General features: G+C 34.1%; 1 protein-coding gene across 1 annotated transcript in view; it reads right to left on the bottom strand.

Annotated features, from left to right (window-relative positions):
* Positions 1-27810, bottom strand: part of LOC113513129 (membrane-bound alkaline phosphatase-like) — a 39200-nt gene that overhangs the window by 7259 nt on the left and 4131 nt on the right. The window contains exons 2-3 of the mRNA XM_026897106.3: positions 16924-17225; positions 3316-3508 (exon numbers count right to left, since the gene is read on the bottom strand). Of these exons, the coding sequence (XP_026752907.2) occupies positions 3316-3508; positions 16924-17225 (495 nt within the window). The remainder of the gene's footprint in view (positions 1-3315; positions 3509-16923; positions 17226-27810) is intronic.

Here is a 27810-nt window from a genome sequence, read left to right as displayed (position 1 = left end):
ATGTATGTATGTATGTACATATATGTATATAAAGATAAATAATTTATAATATACATAAATATACAAATAATGTTATTGGAAAATTAAATATCTTTTTAATTGTTATATGCAATAAAGGACAGTGAAGACACTGTGAGCTATATATCATATTTATTCGTAAACAATAAACCATTATACTTAATTTTTATGTTAATGAAGACATACTGGTAGTTGTGCAGATCTTTTGTTCTGATTGACGTCAGGTCTCTATTGTGATAAGATGATATTGGAAGTTGGTACTTACAATAAATTTTAATATACTTCCAATTGATTTTAGTATTTCTTTAACAATTACATAAAAGTAGATAGACTAATTGAGTACATAATGAAAAGTGGTAACTGTCGCCAATAGATATAAATACCGTCATGGCATGAATATCATACACCGTGGTGTAACACCTATGCTGTCAGTTATGTGTTGCCAATCCTGCGGACTAAGGTGACATTTACGATATATCTCATTTTTAAAGAAAGTGTTAACTATGCCAGTGGATGGATGTAAAGGGAGGGGAAGATCAAAGAAAAGGTAGATGCACTGTGTGAAAGATGATATGCATAAAAGCGAATGACAGTTGACAGGGATTTATGGAAAAAGAAAACATACTGCGCCGACCCTAAATAAATGGGAAAAGGCGAGGCAATTACGATCTCATTTTTTAAACCATTAAATAATTGTGTAACCACAGCTGAGTGAAGACAGAAACGGGAACAGTAATCATTAAAGTATAATACTTTTTAACCGACTTCAAATAAGGAAATTTTCGATTTGGTGGATTTTTTTACTGGTTGCTTCGTAACTTCGTTAGTTATAAACAAATTGGAGAATTCTTTTTATCTTAAAAAATACACTTTCAGATTTTCCTTATAGAAATTCTATCAAAAGCGATTCAATAGTTATTAAATAAAAATTACTGGATTTGCGTCGATAATTGACGTCGTTTTTTTTTTTCTAGAACACAATCTTAATTATTACTTTATATTGTTGTAGATAATTTCACATAAATTTTAAAAGTACAATAATACTTGTAGCTTGGTGCAAAGTATTAAAAATGGTGTTATAAAGTATTCAAACAGAGACTCTATATAGATTGAAAAGACAGAGAAGATTTATTCTTCTTGTCTATCATTTGAAGAAACATTATAATGAACAATTACCTTAAAAGTAATGTTCTAATATTTCTAATAACTAAAAAGTTAACTTCTAGCTTTTAAAATGGTGCAATTAAAAATTAGGTAGTTAAAAATCTAAATTCAATTGGCTAAGTCGAACAGACACTTACAGTCGAACAGACGCTAGTTTTAGATCTACAGAGACTAGCGTTGTTATAATTAAAACATTTCATTGAATGTTCACTCAACGGAGATGATGTAGCAGGAAAATTTTATAAGTAAAATAAGGTAAATCACTACTCAACAAAACAATTCATTCTAGGATAATTTGCTCCACTTTATAGCGCTGCAAATTCTGAAAATATTGCCGTCACGTTTCATTGCAAGGTTATAATGTCATTAAAATCATTATTAAATACTAATAAATACGTAATTAATGCAGTAACCATCGCTACAGACATGAACGGCACCATGAATATTACATAAAACGTCTATTGTATTTGTTGCTATGTTCTTTTATTCCCTACTAGCTTTTACCTGCGACTTCTTACACGTGACTGAGATATGTTTACAGACAGGGATATATAGTAGTCTATATCCTTCTCCATCCCATATAGTAAGCGTATACCAAATATTATAATGATTGGTTAAGACGTAAAAAGTTTTTTTTTTATACAACTTAGAATGGCAAACAAGCTGACGGCCCACCTGATGGAAAGTGGTAACCGTCGCCTATAGACATGTAGTGAGAAAGGTAACAAACAAACAAACTTACATTCAAATTTATTATACATTACATATTGATTCACAGGAAGTGTATCTCGCCTCCATGCTAGGAAAATCCTGTGTTACGAGTATGAAGGTCTGGCTACCGTACTTTACATAATTAAATTTCTTGTATAAATTTAGGGATTGCAGAAAATATAAGATGTTGCAAATAAAAGATTATTCGTTCAAGGTCGTTTATATATTATACCACCCATATCGTCATAGTCGTAGAATACTGACGGATCTTTATATGTAATATTTGTCAGATCCGTCGGTATTCTACGACTATGACGATATAACCGAAATTTCGGGAGGGAGGATGGATTGTAAATAATGGAAATTAATAGCTAATGACTAGCAATCCTTTACGCGGTCTAACCTAAAGACTATTGCAATTAAGTGATTAAATAATGATGAATTCGTCAATGGACGAACTGACCTGATTTCAATCTCACTTATCATTCTTCGCTGGTACCCCGCCATAGTATACTGATAGCGCAAGTGGGGTTAATTACCATCCCATTTTCATTACATTAATTACGCAAACACGGCTATTTGTATGAATATGTCTTTTTTATGATGCTTAGAACAGCATACAAGCTGACTGCCTACTTGATGGGAAGTGGTAACCGTCGCCGATAAATATATGAACAGCACTACAGGCTACAGGCACTATAGACTGCACAGTGATGGTCACGGTACCCTCACGTATTGACATTCCAGAAGATTTCGATGTATTTTTTTTAATAGGTGAAAATGGAATGGTATAGCCGCCTGTACTATCGTAATATGCTGGCGGTATACCAGTGAGTGACATTAGACGAAGATGAAAGCAGGTCTATTGGTCTATCGTGATAAAGAATTACTACAATGGTTTTCAGAGGGAACTGCGTGGAGGTGGATTTGATATTGGTATTGAAGGGTATATTGCCAGCAACAGGGCTTTTAGACCCTCATTACTACAATCCTTTTTCCTCGGACTATATTTTTTTGTAATAATGATAAAGCAACGGTAACCCGCCTGCGTTATTGGTATACATTGGCAGAGCACCAGTGAAGAGGAAGCAGGTCAGTTAGCCTATTATTACAAATTTATCAATGAATCAATCACGATGGTTTTTAGGGGGAACCGCCAGGAGGTCGACCTGATAGAGTACATTGCAAGCAATAAGGCTTTTAGATTTTCATTACTATAATCTTTTCTCCCGAACTACGATGCTATACCTCTGTGCTTTGTGATTAAATTGCCATATTCCACTCTTCAAACAGAAAGACAGTCATGCAAGTACAGCTGCTTCATAGAAGAAACACGAATGAGGCAAATATACACATGCAGACGATTTTCGTACAAAGTCTTGATCTGGTTATTACTAGAATACATATATTAAATATACTCACCGACGTCTAACCCGTGTTCCAGCGCCCAGTGACCAATTGAAGGAGCCCAGTTCTTCTCGTACAGCTGCGAGTAGCAAGATCCTCTGGTAACATTTCCATCAAGGCCTATCACTCCATACTTGGTTTTCACACCAGTCAGATATGAAGTGGCGGTGCAAGCAGAGTCAGGAACTTGGGCGTCGATGCAGTAAGTCTGGAAAAGAATATTTTAAACTTAGAGTAAATCATTAAAATGGGGTAATGGGATTGTTTTATATCGAATAGTGTTGGAAAATTGGTATAGTCCATATTTGGTTTCGGCGACTTTAAAAATGATCAGATAGACCATGTTCTTTATGAAGGAGGAGTCAAGAGTTTATGGAACTGGCGTACATGAATGAGATTGGTCATGGAAGTGCAGAATGCAAGAGATATATGTAAAGATAGAAATTTCTGACAATTTGATCTCACTTCCTATCCCGCAAAAGTAGAAGAATATAGCAATCTCAAAACTTGTGAATAATGATACCCCAAAATCCTGGGAATAGTGGACTCCTTTGTTTGATTTACGACATTTTTTATGTACCTATGTAATTGATGTTCAATACATAATCTTACAAATATATAATACAATTGTAACTAGACGATGTCTGTACATGATAGATATTTAAGAAAAATGAATATAAGGGGTCTTAATAAGACTAATAGATACCAAAACAATATTTTTTAGAAATTTTGTCCGGCTATCAATATGTTTGTTCCGAGACCATCTAAAAGAATGCTGTGTTTTTATTATTATTTTTCTGTCACTTCAAATCTGGTGTATGTTTTATTTTGATATGCTTTGGCTTTTGACCACAACAGAATATCAGTGTTTTTCTCTTTTGAGGGCAAAACAATAAACTGAGTTGTGGGCATTTTGTGTTACTATGGCACACGCACGAATGGAATTATTGTGTTACTTATTTTTTTTTGCGTATGTCTAATTATGTTTGTTGTTATTTGTGTGTTGTAAGTAACACAAATAAATGATCTATTTATCTATACGCCATCTAGATGTGGTCAAAAAAGCATTGGTTTTACTTTTTCTAACAAGAAGTTAGTTATTAATAGGTAAATAATAACTTAAAATTTAATTAAAAAAAAAAAAATTTCATCTATAGAAAGCTACACATCGAGTAACATGGGCTGTATTCTATTTTCAAAAACCCTAGTAATATTATCCAATGAACTCCATCACAGAATATCCATTGACCTCGTTATTTTTTTGACAGATCAACGGGTTTCACTAGTAAAAAGTATTTGTAACGGTTTCCCGTACGAGAAATTCACTGTCATTACAAAAAGTGCAGCATTGTTGGAACCTACGCGACACCGGTACACTCGCCCAATTTATTTTTTTAGATTATTTTGGCAATGCAATCTAAAAAATAAATTGGGCGACTACCGTGTGACATAGAATGGGCTACCCCTTCTTTTCTCAATGAGTGTCGTAAGAGGCGACTAAGACAACTTAACGGTCGAAGGTTGGGCAGCAGCGTACCTTTTTAAACTTCACCAAAAGCCAAACTGCGTTTGCCAACCCATCTGCCAAGCATAAAAGGAAACTACTGGCAATATGACATCATAACCTTCAAGAAAAGAGAATATCCTTTTTTAAAAGGCTGTAAGCACACCTGCAATCCCTCTGGTGTTACGGGTGATCATGGGCTAGTAGCCTCTATAGGGAAACTTATGTTCAGCAGTGAACAACGGATGAAATGATGATGAAGGCGATGATTAGCAAATAGAAAATTGTTATTGTATGGTTGCTACAAACAAAATATTGCTGTAAATATATTTCTGTGAAGCAACAATCTTCCATCGCCCATCTATCGCCGTCGAAGATCGGCCTCATACGTTTTTAGTCTTTAGATTTTATACTCTGTTAAGTCCATGACACTGTTTATGTCTATAGGCATTGATTACCACTTTCCATCAGGCGGGTGTTTTTCCTAAAATGGGTGATAATGAAATGGTACCCCGCCTGCGCTATTGGTATACACTGACGGGGCACCAGTAAGAGATGATATGTGAGGATGAAGCAGGTTAATTAGCTTATCGTAATGAATTCAACAAGAACTATTCACGATGGTTTCCAGGGGGAGCCACGTGGAGGTCGACCTGATAAGAGTATCTTGCTAACAATAAGGCTGTTAAACTCCATTGCTAACAATCCCTCCCCCCCCCCTCTCATCAGGAGGGTCGTCAGATTGTATGCCATTCAAAGTTATAATATATATATAGATATATATATATATATATATATATATATATATATATATATATACAACCGTATAGTCAATCTGATGGTAAACGATTACTGTGCCTTTAGAACGGCTGTAAAAGACGGTAGCTAGTTGGCGCAAAAAGTGTCACTAATAAAAATAATTATAAAAATAAAATTGCCTGATTTATGGCATTTCGACTCATTATATATGAGCAAAAAGTATTTAAGTACGCCTATCACTTGACTTTGAATTGAATGCATTATGTAATGTGTTCAGTAATATAATATTTATATTTATGGTACTGCTCATGTCTATAGGCGATGGTTACCACTTTCCATCAGGTAGGCCATCAGCTTGTTTGCCATTCTAAGTTGTATAAAAAAAATAAAAAAATAAAATATTTATATTTACAAGTTGGGGTGGGCAATATCTATTTATAGGCCCAATAACGAATCTATAAAATATTAGTTATCCAAAATATAGTATCGAAATGTAGCAGCTGATCAAAATTTATATGGATGATAACCTTTTTTAGGGGCGAGAAGGGATTCTTAGATTACTAAGAATCCCAAGGGGGCCACTAATCCTCATTAGAGGATTAGTGGCCCCCTTGCTAGGTTGGCCTCCTCGTGGTTCCCCCTGGAAACTATCGTAATTGATTTATTGTTAAAAACGTCATGATGAGCTAACTGATCAGGTTCATTTTCACCTATCATCCCTCACTAGTATCTCGCCAGTGTATACCAATAGCGCAAACTGAGTTATTATTCCATTATCATCCATTAAAAAAAAAAAAACCTTTTTTCCATTGTCAATGTTTTTTTTATACAACTTAGAATGGCAAACAAGCTGACCGCCCACCTGATGGAAAGTGGTAACCGTCGCCTATAGACATGAGCAGTACCATGGACATAACAGAGTATACTGTTTCGCCCATGATACTCCCCATGCGTTGCCATTCCTGAGGACTCAGCTGTTATTCCTCTGTAGCCTGTAAATTCACGCCATATCTCACCCTTCAAACCGAAACACAGCCATGCAAACACAACTGTTTCACGGTTGAAACATGTCTAGAGGAATCTAATATATAAATATTGGAACGGTACTCATATCACCCATGCTTATTTACAAGATAAAAAAAAGCACAATAGATATTAAAATATCGGCTTTCACAGTCCTCTGCCAACTAGTCCTGACCTTGGAGGTGAATACACTCAGCCTAACAATTAAGCGTATAATTTCCTATTTCCTTCCTCTCATTGTTGTTGTGATCAAACTATATGTCACCCTGAGGTATTGTACGAATCTTCCTCGTAAGTAATTTGTTTATTTCTTTGCCTATATGAATAAATATGGCTGAATATTTTACACGGTGGTCGATGACCTGGGAGAATAATGTTAAAAATTTAAGATTGTGTTTTGCAAAAAACAAAACCGATTTCGATCGTGCCAAAACCAGTTAGAAATAAATCGAAAAAAAAATTAAATTACTAAATCTATTTATCTATCTATAAATTTATTTAGCTATAAATTTATCGCCGTGTGGTCACGAAATAAAATAGACCGCCCCTTACTTTCCCGTGGGTGTTGTAAGAGTCGACTAAGGGAGGGCGAGGGATGGGCATCAGTGTCCCTCTTAAAATATCTGTAAAGTCTAACTGCGGTTGCCAACCTGCCTGCCAAGTGTGGCAACTACTAGCAAAACTCCCGTTATGGGGAAGGCTTATGTTCAGCAGTGGACAGTTAACGGCTGAAATAATTAACAAAAAATGTATTTCGATTAAAATTTCTATGAAAGCAATCTGAAAGTATCTTTTAAGGCAAAAAAGAATTTCCCAAATTGCTTTATAAATGACGGAGGTACGGACGAAGTGAGAACTTCCTCTTTTTTTGATATCAGTTGAGAATAGTGTATAGACTGCATATAAAGAGTAGCAATGTTACTTGTCTCTATACACTGTCTGTTCGACCTCCACGCGGTCCTTCCTGGAAATTATTGTAATTCTGGTGTCCTTGTAACGATACACCGGTGGACTTAATATCACTAACTGGTGCCTTATCAGTGTATGCTGATAGCGCAGCCATATTGCTTGGGTATCTCTGTCCCATTCGTTTTCTGCCATGAAGCAGTTGTGTTTGCATGGCTGTGTTTCGGTTTGAAGAGGTGAGATATGGCAGTGAAATTACAGGGTACAGAGGCACCTCCTTAATCCTCAGGATTGGCAGCGCATGAAGGGTATCATTGGCGGCACAGTCTACTCTGTCATGTCCATGGTACTGTTCATGTCTATAGGCGACGGTTACCACTTTCCATCCGGTGGGCCATCAGTTTGCTTGCTATTCTACATTACATGAAATATACATGTAACCATTTTCAATTCCACTACGTAAAACATTTAAAACACTAATTGTTCATGCATGTAGTGCACGAGTGTTTACGAGTATTTTAAACATATTCAATATGTTAACCAAATGAAAACTATGTATGTAAAAAAGCAACAGTCGAATATTTCGCATATTCTCAGTTGGTAGTGCTTTTGAACTGGTTAGTGAAGTAATAAATTAACATGTATAACAGACAATAAGATCGTGTTCCACAAAAAAAGTTCAAATGTAACAAGATCCATAAGTTTAATTTAAAAACGAAACCATTGAACCGATTTTTATAAACTTTCTATGAGACTAATTTGTAAGTATATATTTACAGATAAAAAAAAAAATTCCAAATCGATTTATAACTGACAGAGTTCTGAGGTAACAAACATAATAAAAAATACAACCGAAGTGAGAACCTGCTTCTTTTTGAAATCGGTTGAAAAAAAAAACAAAAGAACATAAAAAAAATTGTGAAATATAAACTTAACCTCAAACCAATAATAGAGACCGATGGTGTGGTATAATAATCCAATATTACTTATTTAATAGAGGTTACCATTATGGTATAATGAAATATTGCAATAAGCAATTCTATACACCACGAGTTACGGAGACAAAACTTGGTACATTTCCCAGTGCAAGAATAACGTGACGTCGGCTTAGTGACCTTAGCATCTGTTTCCTTGAACGTGACATACACAGCGGTCAATCGCGCGTATTGTGCGGCTGTCGTTCGATTTTCAATTTGTCGCCGACTGATTTGTTGGTAGTGCTGTGTCACTCGCCTTATTAGGTTGGTAGTCGGTAGTTACCCAGGTGATTCATGCCAGAATTAGGTAAGTTACTTACGGGATAAATCGATAAGACGATGGTCTGGTTCAGAAATATATATTATACGACAGCATTATATAAATCCCTGTTTGATCCTGGCATAGAATAGACCACCCGTTACTTTCCCGTGGGTGTAGTAAGAGGTAATTAAGGGAGAGCAAGGGATGGGCAGCAGCGTCCCTCTTAAAACATCTCCAAAGCCTAACCACGGTTGCCAATTCGGTTGCCAAGCGTGGCTACTTCTGTCAAAAACCCCCAAGGGGAAAGCTTATGTTCAGCAGTGGATAGTTAAAGGCTGATATGATGATGGATAGATAACTTGCCTTGTGGTCCCGGAACAGGTGGTGCCCCTATTCCGTAGGTGTCGTAAGAGGCGGATAAAGGAACTTAATGGTTGAGGAATGTGCAACAGCGTCCCTTTTAAATATCACTAAAGTGTAACTGCTGTTTTTTTTTTAATGTATCATAGTGGAATCGTTACCCCGCTTGCGTGAACGGTATACGCTGACGAGGCACCAGTGAGAGATGATAGATGAGAATGAAATAAGCAGGTTAGTTAGCCCACTGTGATGAATACCCTTGGAATTCAGCACGCTGGTTTCCAGGAGGGACCACGGGGAGGTCGACCTGGTTGGGTATGTAACTAGCAATAGGGCCCTTAGTCTCCATTACTAACAATCCCTTCCCCCTCTAACTGTCGTTACCAATCTGTCTGTCAAGTGTAGCAACTACAGCAAGACTCTATGAGGAAGGCCTTTGTTCAGCTGTGGACAGTTAAAGGCTTATATGATAATAATAATAAAAAATAGATAAAGAGTTTCACAATTAGTCGATGGGCTACAAAAATTGAGTATTAAAAATGTATACCATCGACTACTATTGACATTATTGCCACCACTAGCAAAAACAATGCAATAAACGTATGTAAACGATAATATTTGGTAAGTATTAAGTTTTTAAATAAAAAAATTACATTTGGATAATCCCAGAATACCCTATTTATATACTACCATGAAATTTCAGAGTCGAATAAGAAAAAATAAAAAAAAAGAGTATTTTTTATTCAAGTACACTTAATTATAAACATTTTTAAATGAGCCGTTTCTTCGTAATTCAATTTCAGTTGAGAAGGACGAATAAGACACTCGACTTTTTTTTTTTATTCATTTCTTTTTTTTAAAGCAACAGTTGTGTTGACAAAAAATTTTATCTTAAAATAAAGAATAATATGCTGTCAAAATGTAAAATGGAATAGGATACATACACAGGTTACAAATTAAAACATAGACTTACAAGAGGCGGTATTACTGTGAGGGAAAACTCTTAACTATCTTATCTATTTTACTTAGGTTGTCTGTAAGAGATTGCCCTAGCGATAAGACCACCTTTTGGACCTTAATGTATATACATTAAGGTACAAAAGGCAATATAAATACAGATTGAAATATATATTTCAATCTGTATTTAATATTACTTTATTTTTACTTGAATTATTTAATTGTAATTGTATATTTTTATATTTCTAATGTAATAAAGAGTTAAATAAATAAATAACTATATACGAGTATAAAAATAATAATTCGAAAATAGATCAATGTTTTTATCATCTAAGACCGGGTTGGCTCGAAGAATCAATAACGGATGGGGAAGAAAGATTCTCGAGTGGCGGCCTCGTAGGTGTAAACGCAGTATATGAGAATTCCGTACTAGATGGAGCGACGACATTAAATGTTCTGCAGAAAGTCAGCGGATGCATATGGCTCAGGACTATTCCTTATGGCAGTATGGGGAAGGCCTATGTTCAGCATTGGACAGATAATTTCTGATATAAAGATGATGACTTGACGATATCTGTGCGGAAGATGAAAAAGAAAAAAAAATGTGAGGGCTTTATAAGAGCAATAAAAACCAAAACGATATATTTTAGAAATTATGTCTGTCTGTCTATCTGTCTGTATGTATATTTGTTTCACGCAAAAACCACTACACCAAATTGAATGCGTTTATCATTGTTGTAATCCTAAAGGTATATACTAAAATTTGGTATATCTTTTTTCTTGATACGATATTTAGAAATAGTCTATTAATTAATTTTCCTTCGCATATTAAGTAGCGGGCGAAAAGCTAGTTTCAAATAAAGTTATAAACTTTTACAAAAAAACTTAAGAAGTGCCTTTGATTACTCAAAAAATAGGCAGGGCAGTATTGTAGTGATTTAAAATACAAATATGAACCCATCAAGTAGTTTTATCGATGTTTTTTGAACTACATTACGCCAATTTTCAATTTAACTGACTAGTCCGTAATAGGAAACGCAATAAATGGTTACATAGTTAATTATTAACTTATCGTATACGTAGTCGCAAGTGTATCGTTTACGTAGTAGAATGGATAACAGACAGGGCCGTAGCTAGACCCAAGTTTAAGGTAGGGCAAAAGAACTTTTTGGTAAGGTAGAAGCCACAATTAAGCGATTTAAAAAAAGCGAATCTGTCTAATTTTCTTAGGGCCTTTTATTTTAAGGTTTTTGGTCATTCATTTCAAGGTTATTTTTAAGGTAGGGCATTGGGCCTTTTTAGTTAGGGCATTGCCCCTCAATGCCCTCCCCCCTAGCTACGGCCATGATAACAGATGTTTTCAGCACTAATACGCGTTTACAGAAACTTGTTATTATTCGTTATTTTCTGCTTCACGGCTCTCGTTGCCTGTATTAGCATGTTAATTTGTCTATGGTAGATTGTTTGTGGTTTTGGTTCATTTTTTTATTTGCAGAACAATATATCATGAATTGGTAATCTTATGTTCTGAAATGAAACGTGGTATGTTGAGCATAATAATTATATAGATAGGTATATATATATATATATATATATATATATATATATATATATATATAAACTATATAGATTATGTAGATATATTAAATAGCAGGTGCGACTTTAGAATAATTTTATAAATTCATATGAGTGAAATTCATTACTTGTTGGTCTGATGTACCCATTACATAATCGTATATGAGGAACTTTTAAAAGCTGATAATGAAATAGTAACCCCGCCTGCGCTATCGATATACACTGGCGGGGTACCAGTGAGGGATGATACGTGAAGATGGAATAGATCAGTTAGCTCATAGTGATGAATTCTTAAAGAATTGATCAAGAACGTTCAGGAGGAACCGCGTGGAAATCGACTTAGCAGGGTATATTGCTAGCTATAGGGTTGTTACATCTTCGATACTAACAATCCCTTTCCTCCCTCAATAAGGAACGTTTGTGAAAATATTTCTAATCTAAACTGAGTAGTTTTTGCTTTTTCTGTGAAACATACAGTTACAATAAGGAGGAAAATGGAGAGGCAAGCTCATATGTGTTATTGATTTACGCTGGCAGAGTGCCAGTGAAGGTTGATAGAGCAGAATAAAGGTCCAAAAGGTCCATAATGACGAATTTCTCAAAATTAAATCACGATGTTTTAAATACATATTTTAAATACACAATCGGGACTTAACGCGATGAAAAAACGTTTGCCGGTAAATGTATATAATAGTTTAAAATTAACTAAATCGAGTGGTGGCCCCACTGAAAATCAGCGCTGCAGCATCACGCTGCAGCTTATGCTGGGTGTGAACCATTTCAGCTGCTACCACATAATTATTACGTTGTTATAAAGTTGTAATTAATATTGTTGTTTTATAACTGAATAAATGATTTTATTATTATTATTATTAAATCGCGCTGGTTTCCAAGAGAGGTTTTATGCCCTTACTTATTAGTTTATAGAATTTCTATTTGTCCTATCCTCTTTGAATATCCTCTCATCGAAATCCTTCTATTACCCAAGTATCCTATAACTACTACAAAAATCTGTCTATGCATTAATTAAACACTTAGATTCTCCTTATATAAATAATAGCTTTTACCCGCAACTTCGTCTGCGTAACCGCGACATGTTTTACTGACCGGGATTAAAACATGCCTCTATTCTTCATCCCATATATGTATATCAAATTTGATAGTGATTGGTTAAGCTGTTAAAGCACCAAGAGGCAACAAACAAACTCGCTTTTACATTTATAATATTAATTGAAATAAATAGATATAAATCACCAGAGAGAGAGAGAGAGACTTTATACAAAAGACGTTTGCTTGGGCACCTCTGTCCTATTCGTGTTTCTACCGTGAAGCAGTTGTTTGCATGGCTGTGTTTCAGTTTGAAGGGTGAGATATGGCAGTGAATTTATAGGGTATAGAGGAATAACACCTGAGTCCTCAGAAATGGCAACGCATGGAGGGTATCATGGGCGAAACAGTATATTCTGTTATGTTCACAGTACTGCTCATGTCTATAGGCGACGGTTACCACTTTCCATCAGGTGGGCCGTCAGCTTGTTTGCCATTCTAAGTTGCATAAAAAATAATCAAGCAAGTATTAAGACGTCTATACGATATGCGATCACTAATTGAGTTCACTGAACATCTGTGTTACCAAACTGACAGTTTTATTTTGAACTGAACCGATCTTATGTAATATTTCTCGATTAAAATCAGATATGAACTAAATATAACGTATAAATATTAGGGTTCAGTATCCATATGTATATTTTAAAACACTTATAACCTGTGATCGAAAATGAGAGAAAAAATCACCCTCCTTATCTTCGATTTTTGTGAAAAGAATAATCTAAAATAAGTTTAAAAAAAAATAAGTTAATAAACTTATATAATACAGGAAAAATAAGACAATGTTTTGAACTAGCACCTTTTTTGAGAAATTATCAAAATATCTCCAAAAACAAATTTAGCTATATATAAATATCTCCAAAACAAAAATAACCGGTTTTTAACAAAATTATATATTATTAAAAATAATTGCATATAATTTCATAACATTCAATAATAATAAATATTAGGCATCTCATTGGCGTTGTAATCATTTTATATTATATCTATATATACGGGACCCTTGACGTGTAAGTTCCACTCACACATGACCATTTTTTATGTTTTATTTAACTTTAATTGTAATTGATTGAGTTCAGCGATTATGAAAGCGACGTTTAAATGGTGAACTTTTTATTTCTAATGGAATTACACAATATGTGGTTTAAGTACAAAAAATATTATAATACTAGCTACTACACTACAATACTAGCCCGTTACTTCGTTCGTATAGATTTCAGAACTAGGAAAACCAATAAAATTTCCAACTTCTAGATCAAGATAAAACACACCAGGTGGTCTACCATGAAATGAAATTCCGAATTTTCGGGCTCAATTTCGTGTACCGAAATCGACCCAGTAAATGGAGCTTAACATTTCGTTCATTATAAATACTATTGTAATAGTCCAGAGGAACGATATTTTAACATTTTTAAATATTTTAAACGGCATATATTATGTAATTTTAACATCAAGTTTCTGTTTCGTTCGTCCCCGAAATTTCGGAAAATATTTCATGGTAGGCCTTCAGATTTTAAGTTCGACCTTCAGATATACAATTATGGAAACCTCGCCCAATTTATTATAGTGGTTTTTGCATGATGCCGGAACAATACAGACAGACAGAGAGACAAAATTTCTAAAAATAAAAAGTTTTTGGCATTCATTGTTTTTATTAAGACTTTGTATTATTATTTTTTAAATATGTCCCATGTATAGATATCGTTTTGTTACAATTTTATTATTATAAAGTAAAACTAGCTGGCTGCCTCGGCTTAACACGAGTGTGTATAAAAGAAGAAAATGAGATTAATATTTTTAAGTAAAATTTTTCATCTTTTTAGTCAATTTTTCAAATATTTTTTTTTCAAAATATGTCCTGAAAATTGCAAAAAAAATAATAATTAGAGATGCGCTTATATTTGCGCTTATATGCATTGCCGAAAAAACTTTGCGTATTGGTTTTTTAAGAAAACCAAATTAATTCGAGCGACGACAGACGGCAGATTTTTTTATGGATGATAACGGAATGATAGCCACATCTGCGCTATTGGTATATGCTGACGAGACACCAGTGAGGGATGATAGGTGATGATGAAAGCAACTCAATTCATATATCATAACAAATATCATAGCAAATTCCACTAGAATTAACCATGATGTTTTCCAGGGGGAATCGCCTTAAAGTCGACCTGATAGGGTTCACTAACAAACCCTTTCCTTCCAAATTCAGGTTTGAAAGTTAACTAGTCGATAGACTACTAATTTATTAAAGTAATATTGTTTATAAATAATTTTTAATTAAAACAAAAGTGTTGTAATATTTTCGATCAAAATCGACAAAAAAATCGTTGTAATCTATTCATAAAAGAGATAGTCCAATTGGGATATTATTTGGGAATTCGGTATAGTTGTAGGCCCAATTTCAAGCGCGTGAACGAAGTCGCGGGTAATAACTAGTTGTACATAACAAACATACCTACTCAACTAACATTTACATTAGTATTCACGTCGAAATTGGACACAATTAATTATAATCGAGGAAATCCGTGGACACCTTCACCGAGATCAGGAAATGTTTCCAAGTACATTTTATACAATGAGTGCTCGTAAAATAATGTTTCTTTTTTATTCTTGTCCAACCACAAACTTTTGACCACAAAGTAATCACTGCGTTATTTAAGATTCGGTACTGACCTTATATTTACGATGCTAAAAAATAATTCTATGCAACCATCTAGAAACACCATAAAATAATTGAATATTCATACAAATATTTACATTACGCCTCCATCTAAAATAATTCAAATATCAATATTAATAGGTGTGACTTTGCTATATATAGTGAAAATTTTTCAATTAAATGAACGGGTTGCATAGATTTCATACAAACTCATTTTATTGTTCGGAGTGAGACGAACTTGTTTTCGGCACAAACAGTCGGTAGCTAGTTACGTGAATCCATTTTTTTTACGCCTTTTGCCTCGCTATTTTATCTGTTGCGGATCATCGATTACGTTGATGAGCGTGCAAAACAGTTGTTTCTTATTGCAATACATTAAGATTTAATTTAAGAGATGCAATATTTTAGTTTTATTTTTAAAGCAGATCTAAATCTACTTTCTAGTAACGTAACGTGTCGATGTTTTTTTTTCTCACAATTAAGGTACATCCTTCACGATAAAAGATTCTGTGGTCGGAGGCAAAGGAAACTGGCATTAATTTTATTAATAAATTATAATATATATATGATTACTTGAATGACATGTGCATGGTGTGAATCATACATGGACCTTTAACGACCATATAATTAGGAACATAATACATTTAAATAAATACACATAATGTTAACAGAGATTTAAAATAGTAACTGTTGAGTTTCTTGCGGGCTCTTCTTATTGGATAAAGAATGTTTAAATTATTGTTCTAACGCCCATTTTGCTATGCTGCTATCGCGTAAAAGTGCGGTTTGACCATTGTGTCCACTGAAGTCATCAGCCGATTTCTGATTTGCATGAAAATTGTCCAATTATTCAGAAAAGTATATGAATATGGATGGCTAATAAATAATGAATAATATATTGTAACTACTCCATACTTAAAACTACAGAAAGACCTAAAAAGACATGGATAGACTGTGTGAACAATGATGTGGTCAGAATGGGAGTGAATGCAGAAGTAATTGTGAAGAGAGATGAAGACGTAGGAAGGAAACGTATTACGCCGACTTTAAATAAATAATTAGGTAACAAGAAGGTGGTAATGGAAATTGTGATAAAATCTAACGCAATTGATGCTAATCCTCTACGTACATATTCGTCAAAGGAGCACATTGAATTGTATTAAATAGTGTATAAGAGTCCATGCAAGTACGAGGATAAGCAAATAATTTTGTCCTTCGCAAACAAAATGTATCATCATACATCCCTTATTTTCCCAGGCTTTTTGTATCCCTGGATATGGATTTGTTATACCTCTGCTCATCTAAAAATCATTAGCACCCTTCCGTTAGTGAAGACAGACATTTTTTTTAAAGAAAAATGGATTAAACGACAACAAATGATTTTAGTCTTCAACTGTGGAGGCAGACTCAAGTTCTATCTTCAATTTTTCATTGAGAAAAATATTTTGCTTTACTAACAGAACACTTTAAAGGATACTAGAGATTTTAATTTCAAATACTTGGAAATGGTGAAGATTGAAAATTTGCTTACCCTTGCCAATCCTGTGATAGGGAACTTCTCGAATTCCAAAATGTTCTCCTCTCCAATTCCTTGGGCGAGCTGTCCACCGTATGTCCTTGCAGCCATAATGGTAGCTACTGACATACCGTCTCCAATAAATAATATGCCGTTCTTGGCTTTATTCTCATTGATGGTCACCTGCAGTTTGGATCGTATCGTGTTAATAGCAGACCTCTTCCAATGTAGTCCGATTTTTTCTTCTGGCGGGATGAATTTTGGCTCCATGATCGTGTCCAATACCTTTTTAGGTTTTGGTGTGGATACCGATACATCTGCGAATAAAATGTCAAAATATTAGTAAATAATTTTAAAGAAACTCAGGATTCTAGATGAAATAGCAGTTTATTCCCAGATACCGGTATTGGGTTCTCAACTATACAAAGTTTAAATTCTAAATTTTATAAAATTATAATTCTAAAATTGTAGTACCCCAATATTAGCTCCTTTACGTGTTACAAAAACAGGCAGTTGTTTTATTTATGTAACATGGTAACGTAGACAAGCAGACGGCTCACCTAATGGAAAATAGTAATTGTCACATAAGAAGACATCACAGTATCACTGTGACGCCACTAATCATCATCATTATATCAGCCGTTAACTGTCCACTGCTGTACATAGGCATCTCCCTTGGAGGGTTTTATTTACCAGTAGTTGCTTTGCTTGACAGGCGGGTTGGCAAACGCAGTTAGACTTTAATGATATTTTAAGAGCTGTTTATCTCTCGAACATTAACTTCCCTTAGTCGCTTCTTACGACACTCGCGAGAAAAGAAGAGATGGCCCATTCCATGCCGGTACTACACGGATATACCACTCCCAAGTTACGAGTATTATTTTATTGTATATATATTTCTTAGGACTAGGATTTTACGCCTTCATAACTTATAATTTTACTTTAATCTGTCATTGTTTAGACTAAAACAGTCATAGAAGCACAATTCCTCAGCGGCAAAAACACGAGTAGGACAGATGTAACTAATTCAAGGAAATGACTTTTCTATAAAGTCTCTTATCGTCACCAAAGTGACAATCTCGTATTGATTGACGGTCTGGATTCAGGAAAACAAGCATACGGTTAGCTTAACAGTGCTACATATATATATATATATAAATAGATTTAAAAAAAGAATATCCCAATTGGACTACCTCTTTTATCAATCGATGACATCGATTTATTTTTTTCGATTTTAATCGGAAATATTACTTTTTGTTTTATTTAAAAGCGATTTATAAACAATATTACTTTAATAAATTAGTATCCTATCGACTGGTTAACCTTCAAACCTTCTATAATTAACGATTAAAATTACTTTTCACACGTGACAATTTTATTTATTTAATTTTATAATCGTATCAAATCACATTTCGTTCGAATGGAAACCAGAAATTGAACAGGTGTCCATTTTCAACGTAACCAGCTGTACCATGTGGATAGAAATATTTCTATCATATTTACATATCCGGTTTTTATGGACTTTAGCGAAATTGTATAATAATTAGGTTTGATATTTCCCATAACACTTACAACATTTGCACAAAGGTCAACAGGAAGAAAATTTTACTAATGTCACAAATGTGAAAGTGAGTTTGTTTGTGTTCTCTAGGCGTATTAACGGCTCAGACGATCTGCATAAAATTTGACTACTAATTATTACTGACGCGGACGATGTCGCGGAAAAAACTAGTATAGCTATAAGTATATAGATTAAACCAGTTTTTTTTTATATTAAAATATAAATAAATACAAATCAAAATGAAGCGAATCTGTATCTACTTGGTCTTATGGGGGAGACCCATGTTCAACAGTGGACAGTATTGAATTTGCATGGCTGTGTTTCGGTTTGAAGGGTGGGATATGGCGTAAATTTACAGGGTACAGAGGAATAACACCTGAGTCCTCAGGAATGGCAACGCATGGGGGGTATCATGGGCGAAACAGTATACTCTGTTATGTCCATGGTACTGCTCATGTTTATAGGCGACGGTTACTACTTTCCATCAGGTAGGCCGTCAGCTTATTTGCTATTCTAAGTAGTATAAAAAAATGGTGCAATAACGAGTTAATAATGAAATAAATACATTTTTTTTTATTTAACAATTAATATTTTATTAAGTATCCATGATAAATGGTGAAAGCAGTCAAGTGTGAACAGGCGGGATGTGAGCTCAAGCGAACAAGGTCAGTGCAGGTCAACGGACTAAAACTAATGACTTAACATCAGTTATCATTGTATTATCAATACAGCTTACCGTTGCGTCTTGTATTAGTGGTGTGTATGTGTATGTATGGTAATGAATTAGTCTATTCCACTAGCGAGATTGAATGTTTTTTTTTTTTTGGAAAAACTAATTTAATTAAAACCTCCTGTATAATTCGATAATTGAAACGTAGTGTTACTAGCTTTTTATTTATTTATTTATAATAATAATAACAGCGTATTGTTATACAATTTTAATACTTCAATCTTATTCGTATACATTAAAATTACTACCGCCTGTATAAAGAATGGTGTTCTGAAGAACTTTTAGATATGATGCCTACAACCACCTTTAACCGGGGGGAAAGGGATTGTTAGTAATGGAGACTAAGAATCCCATTGCTAGTAATATACCCAACCAAGCCGACCTTCTCGCGGTTCCCTCTGGAAACTATCATGGTTAATTCCTGATGAATCATCATGATGGGCTAACTGGCCTGTTTTCATACTCATCTATCACCCTTCACTGGTGCTTTGCCAGTGTATCCCGTTAGCGCAGGCGGAGTTACCATTCCATTTTCACCCATCAAAAAAAAAACCACCTTTCACCATCGCACCGCTCGCCATCGGCAGGGAATACATCCTCAAACGTTAAAATCAGAATGGTCATATATATATATATATATATATATATATATATATATATATATATATATATATATATATATATATATATATATATATATATAAGCAGATCAGTTGGCCTATCGTTGAACTCTATAAGAATTAAATGGGGAGAGGGGAACGTGTGATATCGACCTGATAGGGTATATTACTAACAATAGGGATTACTGTCCCAAATAACAATTCCTCTCCACCATATAAATAATAGCAAGTAAACAACTTGAACTTCAAATAAACTAATTTCATAAACTATGCTCTCTGAAGTCGAATACATGCATATTTATTACATTTAGCAAGCATGGATGTACAATAAACTCTCAATACATTTCAACTGTGTAAACAGTAATGAATGCATGAATTAGTTACATCGACAAGAGGAAATTCTTAAATAAAAAAAAAACAGTATTTTTTTTTCACTAGCAACACAAGAGCATGCGCCGATGTTTTATCTTTTATTTCTAATATATAATTTTTTTTTATTATCATTTGTTTAGTTTGAAATTAATTGACGCTGTATAATTAATCCAACTATATAAGAGACATAATGTTGTATGCATATACACTTGTAAAATGTATTCGGTAGTCAGACTACTTGCAAATAAGTTAATAATTAAACACCTACTGTTTACTTACATGTTATCTCACATGTAAAAGATTAAAACTATCTGATGAGTGTTGAACTGCGTCAACACACTGATCCTGCATACTAAGTAATAAAATATATTATTATACTAATGGTAAAATATACATTTCATCCTTATCATTATCATGTAGGCCGTTAACTGTCCACTGCGGGGCGAAAGGGATTGTTAGTAATGGAGTTTAACAGCCCCATTGCTAGCAATATGCCCTATTAGGTCGACTACCAAGTGGTTCCCCCTGGAAACCATCGTGAACAATTCTTGTTGAATTCGTCACGATGGGCTAACTGGCCTACTTCATCCTCACCTATCATCATTTACTGGTGCCCCGCCAGTGTATAATGATAGCGCGGGTGGAGTTACCATAAAATTACACCCATTAAAAAAAACTACCCATTAACTCTCTACTGCTGAAAATAAGTCTTCCACATAAGGGAGGTTTTGACAGTAGTTGTAGCAACTACTGTCAAAACCTCCCTTTGCAGATGGATTGGTAATCATAGTTAGGCTTTGGTGATGTTTTAATAAAGACGTCGTTCCCCATACGTCGAGCATTAAGTTCCCTTAATAGCCTCTTACGACACTCACGGAAAAGGAAGGTATGGCCCATTTTATGCCGAGACTACACAGTTAAAAAATATATTTACAACTGTAAAATTTATTAGAGTGATTAGAAACATATATATAGATATATAATATGCAGATAAGACGTGTCTATCTATAAAATTCCATGTGACTAAGGCCATTAGTATTGATTTAACAGTGGTGTCCTTTGATGTCAAGTGTTTCTAGGCCGCCTTCTTTATAAAGGCCCTGACGAACTGTTGCAAACAACGCCGACGGCTTTACGTGCCCATTGAAGCACGAAGTGAGTGACAATTATTTTTAAATTTTGAATACGTTTCTATTAAACGTGAATTTGAATTTTTTTGTGAATTTTTAAAGGTTTAGGATGGGTTTCGAACATGGGATCCCCGGACTTAGTCAAGTGTTGCTCGGCTGAGTTGTCATTGCTCATGTCATTCATCATCGAAAGGTTTTTACCGTCACTCATTGGAAATACTATTAGTGTAATAAAATTGTACCTACACTATGTACATGGGAGATATTTAAGAAAAGAAAAGTATGAAAATTCTTAATGAGACTAATAGATTCAAATATATTTTTTCGAAATTTTATCTGTATGTTTGTATGTTTGTTCCGGCATCGCACAAAGCAGTAAAGCAGCAAATTGAATGCACTTTTCGCAGTTGTGTTTTTCAAAGTCTATCTTAAAACTGCTATTTGCATTTATTATTAATTGTCCTACTAGGTTATTAAGCTAGTAAAAAATAAAAAAAAGCCGTTTAATACTTCAAATGCGTCTACATAGTATTTTAATATTTAGTTTTATATTAATACTAACTGTGCTGCCAGATTTGGTCATGTATTATAGAATACATAGTTCTTCCATCACAATTAATTTCGTATGACATTATTTTACACTTTTATTTTTAACGCCATCTATTGTCAAGTAGAGTATCGACTCTAACATTATATAGCTTTGAAAAAAAACAATTAAGGTAGTTCATTAATTTAAGCACTAAATGAAATTGGTCATTAAATACTAGAATCGAAATTTGTGGTTACTTTATGAAGGTTTTCATCACAATCGGCCCATGTTACGTTACACTATAAAACGAACAATAGTGTCTTAATACTGCATACTATAATTTTCTATGTAAATTGTACATTATTTTTAATAAAGATGCACATTGTCACAATGCACTCACAGCAAAACATGTAAACCGTAACGAAATTAACAATAATTTTAACCATCTTCTTTAAAGTGTGATAAAGTTTTAATAATTTATGATGTTGATTCACAAAAAGAGACAAAAAAACGTCATCGAATCTATCAGTCAATATATAGTTATAAACAAGTTAGATCGTTTGTTACTTATTTGTGTCTTAACGGCTTAACATATCAAGAAGGACATAGGTTACGTTTTATTCCAGCCAGTGAACAAATCTTGGTCACACGTACGAAGTCACGGGTAAAAGGTGGCCAAAAATATTTGTAGTACAAAAGGATATATACTACTTTTGAACCGACTTTAAAAATGGAAGAGGTTCTCAATTCGATTCTATTTCTTTTATTTTTATTATATTGTAAAACGATTTGGGAAATTTTTTTTTTCGTATCAATATTACTTACAGATTGGTAACATAGAAATTTTATAAAAATTGAACCAATAGTTTACTTTTTAAACACTTAAAACTGATATTGCTATAACTGAAGTTAGTTTTTTTGTGAAACACAATCTTAAATCCCAATCAATTAATTCCCATTCACGCAGACGAAGTCGCGGATAAAAGCTAGCATATATACAAATATGTACTTCAAACTAAATAAATACATATTAGTATCAGTAATTAGACCATCTTAATGTAATTATACAAGTGTGCAATTTAATTTTAGTGCTCTTTTAATGTCTACTCTATGTCATTCGCTATCTATAGTGGGGTACACTCGAAGGTAGTTAAACTACAGGTTAAACCTTGAATATGAATTAGGTTTGGCTATTTATTTGCCTCGTTATTTCATTTACTCTACTAGATAATAATTTGTTAACACAGATAAAAGTCAAGAATCTCACATTATCTGTGCAATGTACTTACACTAATGAGTCTTCAATAATTATGTACGTTTTTGAAAATATTTTAAAACGGGTAACACTGTGGCTTCTTAAATGTCAGAATTTAGATAAATATGTAGTTGAATAATTTCGACCGACTACAAAAAAGGAGGATTCTTTTATGTTTATTACCTCATAACTCTGTCAGTTGTAAGTCGATTTGAAATTTTTTTTCTTTTATCTTGCAAATTGGTTCTATAGATATTTTATCAATATCGGTTCAGCAGGTTAGTTTTTTTTTAAATCAAAATAATTGGTTTTGCTATATTTAAAATAGTTGTTTTTTTTGGATCACAATTTAACTTTTTTCCATTTATAATTTTCCATTTATTTCCAAGTGGAATGAAATGGATGTCAAGGCAAAAAAAAATTAAGCCTTTGAGATAACAACTAGGGTTGGGTTTTATATTGAAATATTTATATATTGGCCCAATAAAAGTTATCCAATATATAATACCGAAATGAAGAACTTAATCGAAGTGCATATATGTACCATACCAGGGGAAGACTTTGTACAAAAGTCGATTGTTTGGGTACCTCTGTCCCATTCGTGTTTCAACCGTGAAGCAGTTGTGTTTGCATGACTGTGTTTCGGTTTGAAGGGTGGGATATGGCGTGAATTTACAGGGTACAGAGGAATAACACCTGAGTCCTCGGGAATGGCAACGCATGGGGGATATTATGGGCGAATGTCATGTCAGCTTGATTGCCATTCTAAGTTGTATAAAAAAAATAGACATTCGACAGGCATGAGCGACATCGAAATGAGTGATGGTCTTTTTTCCATCATCAATGTCTAGAGGAATCCAATATATAAATATCGGATGAGTATCGATATTATCTATAGCTATTAATAACAGAATACTCGTCCTATACATATATGATTTTTTTACACACATAGGTTTTTTAATCTGGTACCAAATACTATGCATGTATAGAGATGTTAAAGTACCAACAAACAAAATAACATTTACATTTACAATATTAATTCTAATTAAAAAAAAATAACTAGAACATTTTTTACCCGACATAGGAGATGTTTATGAAAAATTGAAAAATGAAGATAAGAGCATTAAAAGTCAAGACAATAAGTTTTATTATTTTGTCCGACTGTCTGTATACTTATTCCGGAATCATGCAAAAACTATTATGCCAACTTTGATGCGGTTTTCACAGTTGTATTCGTAATTGTCTAACTTAAAATCTAGTGTAAGTTTTATCTTGATAAAATAAAAAAAAAAATGTTTTAAATAGTATAGTTGTTACCTATTTTCAAAATCCACGCATACAAAGTTATAGACAAAAGATTTTAGATTTAATAAAAAGAAAAAAAATCCTAGCACGTTTATTTATGACTAGTCCCGTGACTAATACGATACGTGATAAAAAAAATATTAAATAAAAAAAATATTATTTCAAACAATAACACAATAATTTTGACTCACGTTCCATAGCATTTATCTTATGTAATTAAAAAAAAAACTAAACTATAGTGTAATATTATAAACAGGAGAAAGATATAATTTTTTGTTTGTAATGGATTTTTTTTATACAACTTAGAATGGCAAACAAGCTAACGGCCCACCTCATGGAAAAGTAACCATCGCCTATAGACATGAACAGTACCATGGACATAACAGAGTATACTGTTTCGCCCATGATACCCCCCATGCGTTGCCATTCCTGAGGACTCGGGTGTTATTCCTCTGTACCCAGTAAATTCACACCATATTCCACCCTTCAAACCAAAACACAGCCATGCAAACACAACTGCTTCACGGTGGAAACACGAATGGGACAGAGTTACTCAAGCAATCGACTTTTGTACAAAGTCGATTGCGAGTCTCTAGTAACGTACAAGTATATAAAATAGAATGGGCCACCCCTTCCTTTCCCGTGGGTGTCGTAAGAGCCGACCAAGGGAGGGCGAGGGTTGAGCAGCAGCGTCCCTTTTAAAACATCTCTAAAATCTGACTGCGGTTGCCAATCCGCCTGCCAAGCATGGCACCTACTGGCAAAACCCCCAAGAGGGAGGCTTATTTATTTATTTATAGCAAGGCAACAGATTACAAATTAATACATTGATAAAATAAATATTACATAAAACGGCATTAAATTTGCACTCCAATATTATGTTCAGCATTGGACAGCTAAATGATGATATAAAATAAAAAATGTATTTTTTTTTTATTTGTAATTATTACAAATACTATCAGAATTGTCTATGATCACGTTTCACAACTACAAAGTTATGAAAATATTGAACGTGACTTGCGCAGGGAGCAGTCATTACCAAATATGTTTGATAATGAAAACTGTTTGGACACACGGAACGGTCGCTTATCAGGTTACTGGTTGCCCCTCCCTGGCTAGTTTTGGTTTGCATAAAACAAAAAATCCGAACGGCGAAGTTTGGGTGACGAATTTGAATTGAATGTTTCACCACTCCTTTGCCTTCCCTGTAATACGTGTGAATGTATCTAGCGAGTAATGATAGGGGAAATAATATGGTAAGTACGCTTGCATTGTTGAATCACGCTAGTGGAGTGTCAGTGAGGCATCATCATTTCAGCCATTATTCGTCCCCTTACCCTACCGTCATAAAGAACGGTCCTGTGCCACCTGAATCCACTGACTTCTTGCAATCCCTTAAAATATATCCAAAGACCTAACTGCGGTTTTCAGGGGGAGAAAGGGATTGTTAGTAATGGAGACTGAGAATCCCATTACTAGCAATATACCCAACCAGGTCGACCTCCTCACGGTTCCCCCTGGAAACTATCATGGTTAATTCCTGATGAATTCATCATGATGGGCTAACTGGCCTGTTTTCATTCTCATCTATCACCCTTCACTGGTGCTCCGCCAGCGTATTCCGTTAGCGCAGGCGAGGCTATACCATTTTCACCTATCAAAAAAAAAACTGCGGTTGCCAACCCGCCTGCCAAGCGAAGCGGCTACTGGCAAAACGTCCCTCAATCTTAGACACTGTATAGAAACAGTGAGGAATGATAGGTGAAAATTCCAATACCCCAGTGTGATGAATTCACCAGGAATTAATCAGTACTTTATTGTTAAATGTTTAAAAAATACACATTATATTATATTTTGATTTAATAACTACAGGTTTAACTTACGTGTAATTAGATTGAGGAAGCTCGACTAGTTTGGGGATCAACTCGTGATCCTTATTCATGAGCAGTTCTTACGGTTCGTACTCGGCGGGCTAAGGTGCGCGGTCAGGCTCGCGGTCCTGTCACAGCCGCTTATGAATAAGAATCACGAATTGATCCCGAAACTAATCGAACTTTTTATTATATTAAAATAAATTTTCTCAGTTATCAGTGTTTGAAAGTAATGAGATTTTCTTTAATAATAATAAATAACCTTCTATTTGTAATACAGCGCTATCTAGTCCTAAACCTAATAGTTACTATGGCCGTTAAAAAATTGATAGAATTACTTTTTTTTTCGTATATACACAAATACCTTTCATAGAAAACATCAAGCTCAATACAAACAACATATTTATGAATAAAAATGTTTGTTGTTTACGTGGGAATCAAATACTTTTATTTGTACCTGATAGCAAATAGTAAGTTTTATCTATAAATATAAACAAAAACAACTGAAATAGGAAAAAATAGATTTTTATTTGTAATGAAAGAACTTAGAAAATACTTAACTAATTTTAAAAATCCTTTAATCTATGGAAATGATGATATAAGCTGTATTTTATTCTTTTTACCCATGAGAAACCGGGGCGGGTCGCTAGTAAGGGTAGGTAATATATAGCAGTAAGGGAGAAGGGATTGTTAGTAATGGAGAGGTTAGTTCCCATTGCTATCAATATACTCTATCAGGTTGACCACCACGTGGTTCCCCCTGGAAACCATCGTGACTAATTTATCATAAATTTTTAACACGATGGGCTAATAGATCTGCCTTTTCATCATCACCAATCGTCCCTCACTAGTGCCCACTAACGTATATCAGTAGCGCAGACGGGGTTATCATTACATTATCATCTTTTAAAGATATATTGCAATATCTATATATTTTAGTTATAATATAATTACGAAAGAGATTTATCAAGCAAGAATGAATGGAGATGTCGGTAGGGGCCGCCCTAGACGGACGTATGTCGACCAAAGTACCCGTAACCGGCGAGCGTGTATGAAAAGATTGATGGAATGTGGAGGAAGCGAAAGAGGTTTGTTTAAATCCAAGCATTTGGCGTTCCATTGTTTCTGCCTACCCTAATGGGAGACAGGCGTGACAGATATGTATGTATATATATATTACATACATACATTGCCCTAATAACAGATATATTTATTATTGGTTTTCCAATATATAATATCGAAAAGAAGAACCCGCTCGTAAAACATATAGATATCCAACTGGTATAGGCAATATTGCAATAAGTAGTTATCAATATCCAGTAGAACTCAACATATAGATATCGGATATTACCCATTCCTAGTCGCTAGTAATATATACTATGCTGTTCCGATACCTTTCATGCCTTGTCATATCTGAGGTGTTATTGTGTAAGAGATTACACTTGTCTTGTTACATTTAACTCGAAACGAAATAAAGCACGTATTTTTGCTTCACGGTGGAAATATGCAGGGCCATTTAAAACGAAGAT

The sequence above is a fragment of the Galleria mellonella genome, unplaced genomic scaffold, assembly GCF_026898425.1.
Source record: "Galleria mellonella isolate WM207_F2 unplaced genomic scaffold, CSIRO_AGI_GalMel_v1 utg36, whole genome shotgun sequence".
Classification (NCBI taxonomy): domain Eukaryota; kingdom Metazoa; phylum Arthropoda; class Insecta; order Lepidoptera; family Pyralidae; genus Galleria; species Galleria mellonella.
This window is presented reverse-complemented; position numbering and strand designations above follow the sequence as displayed.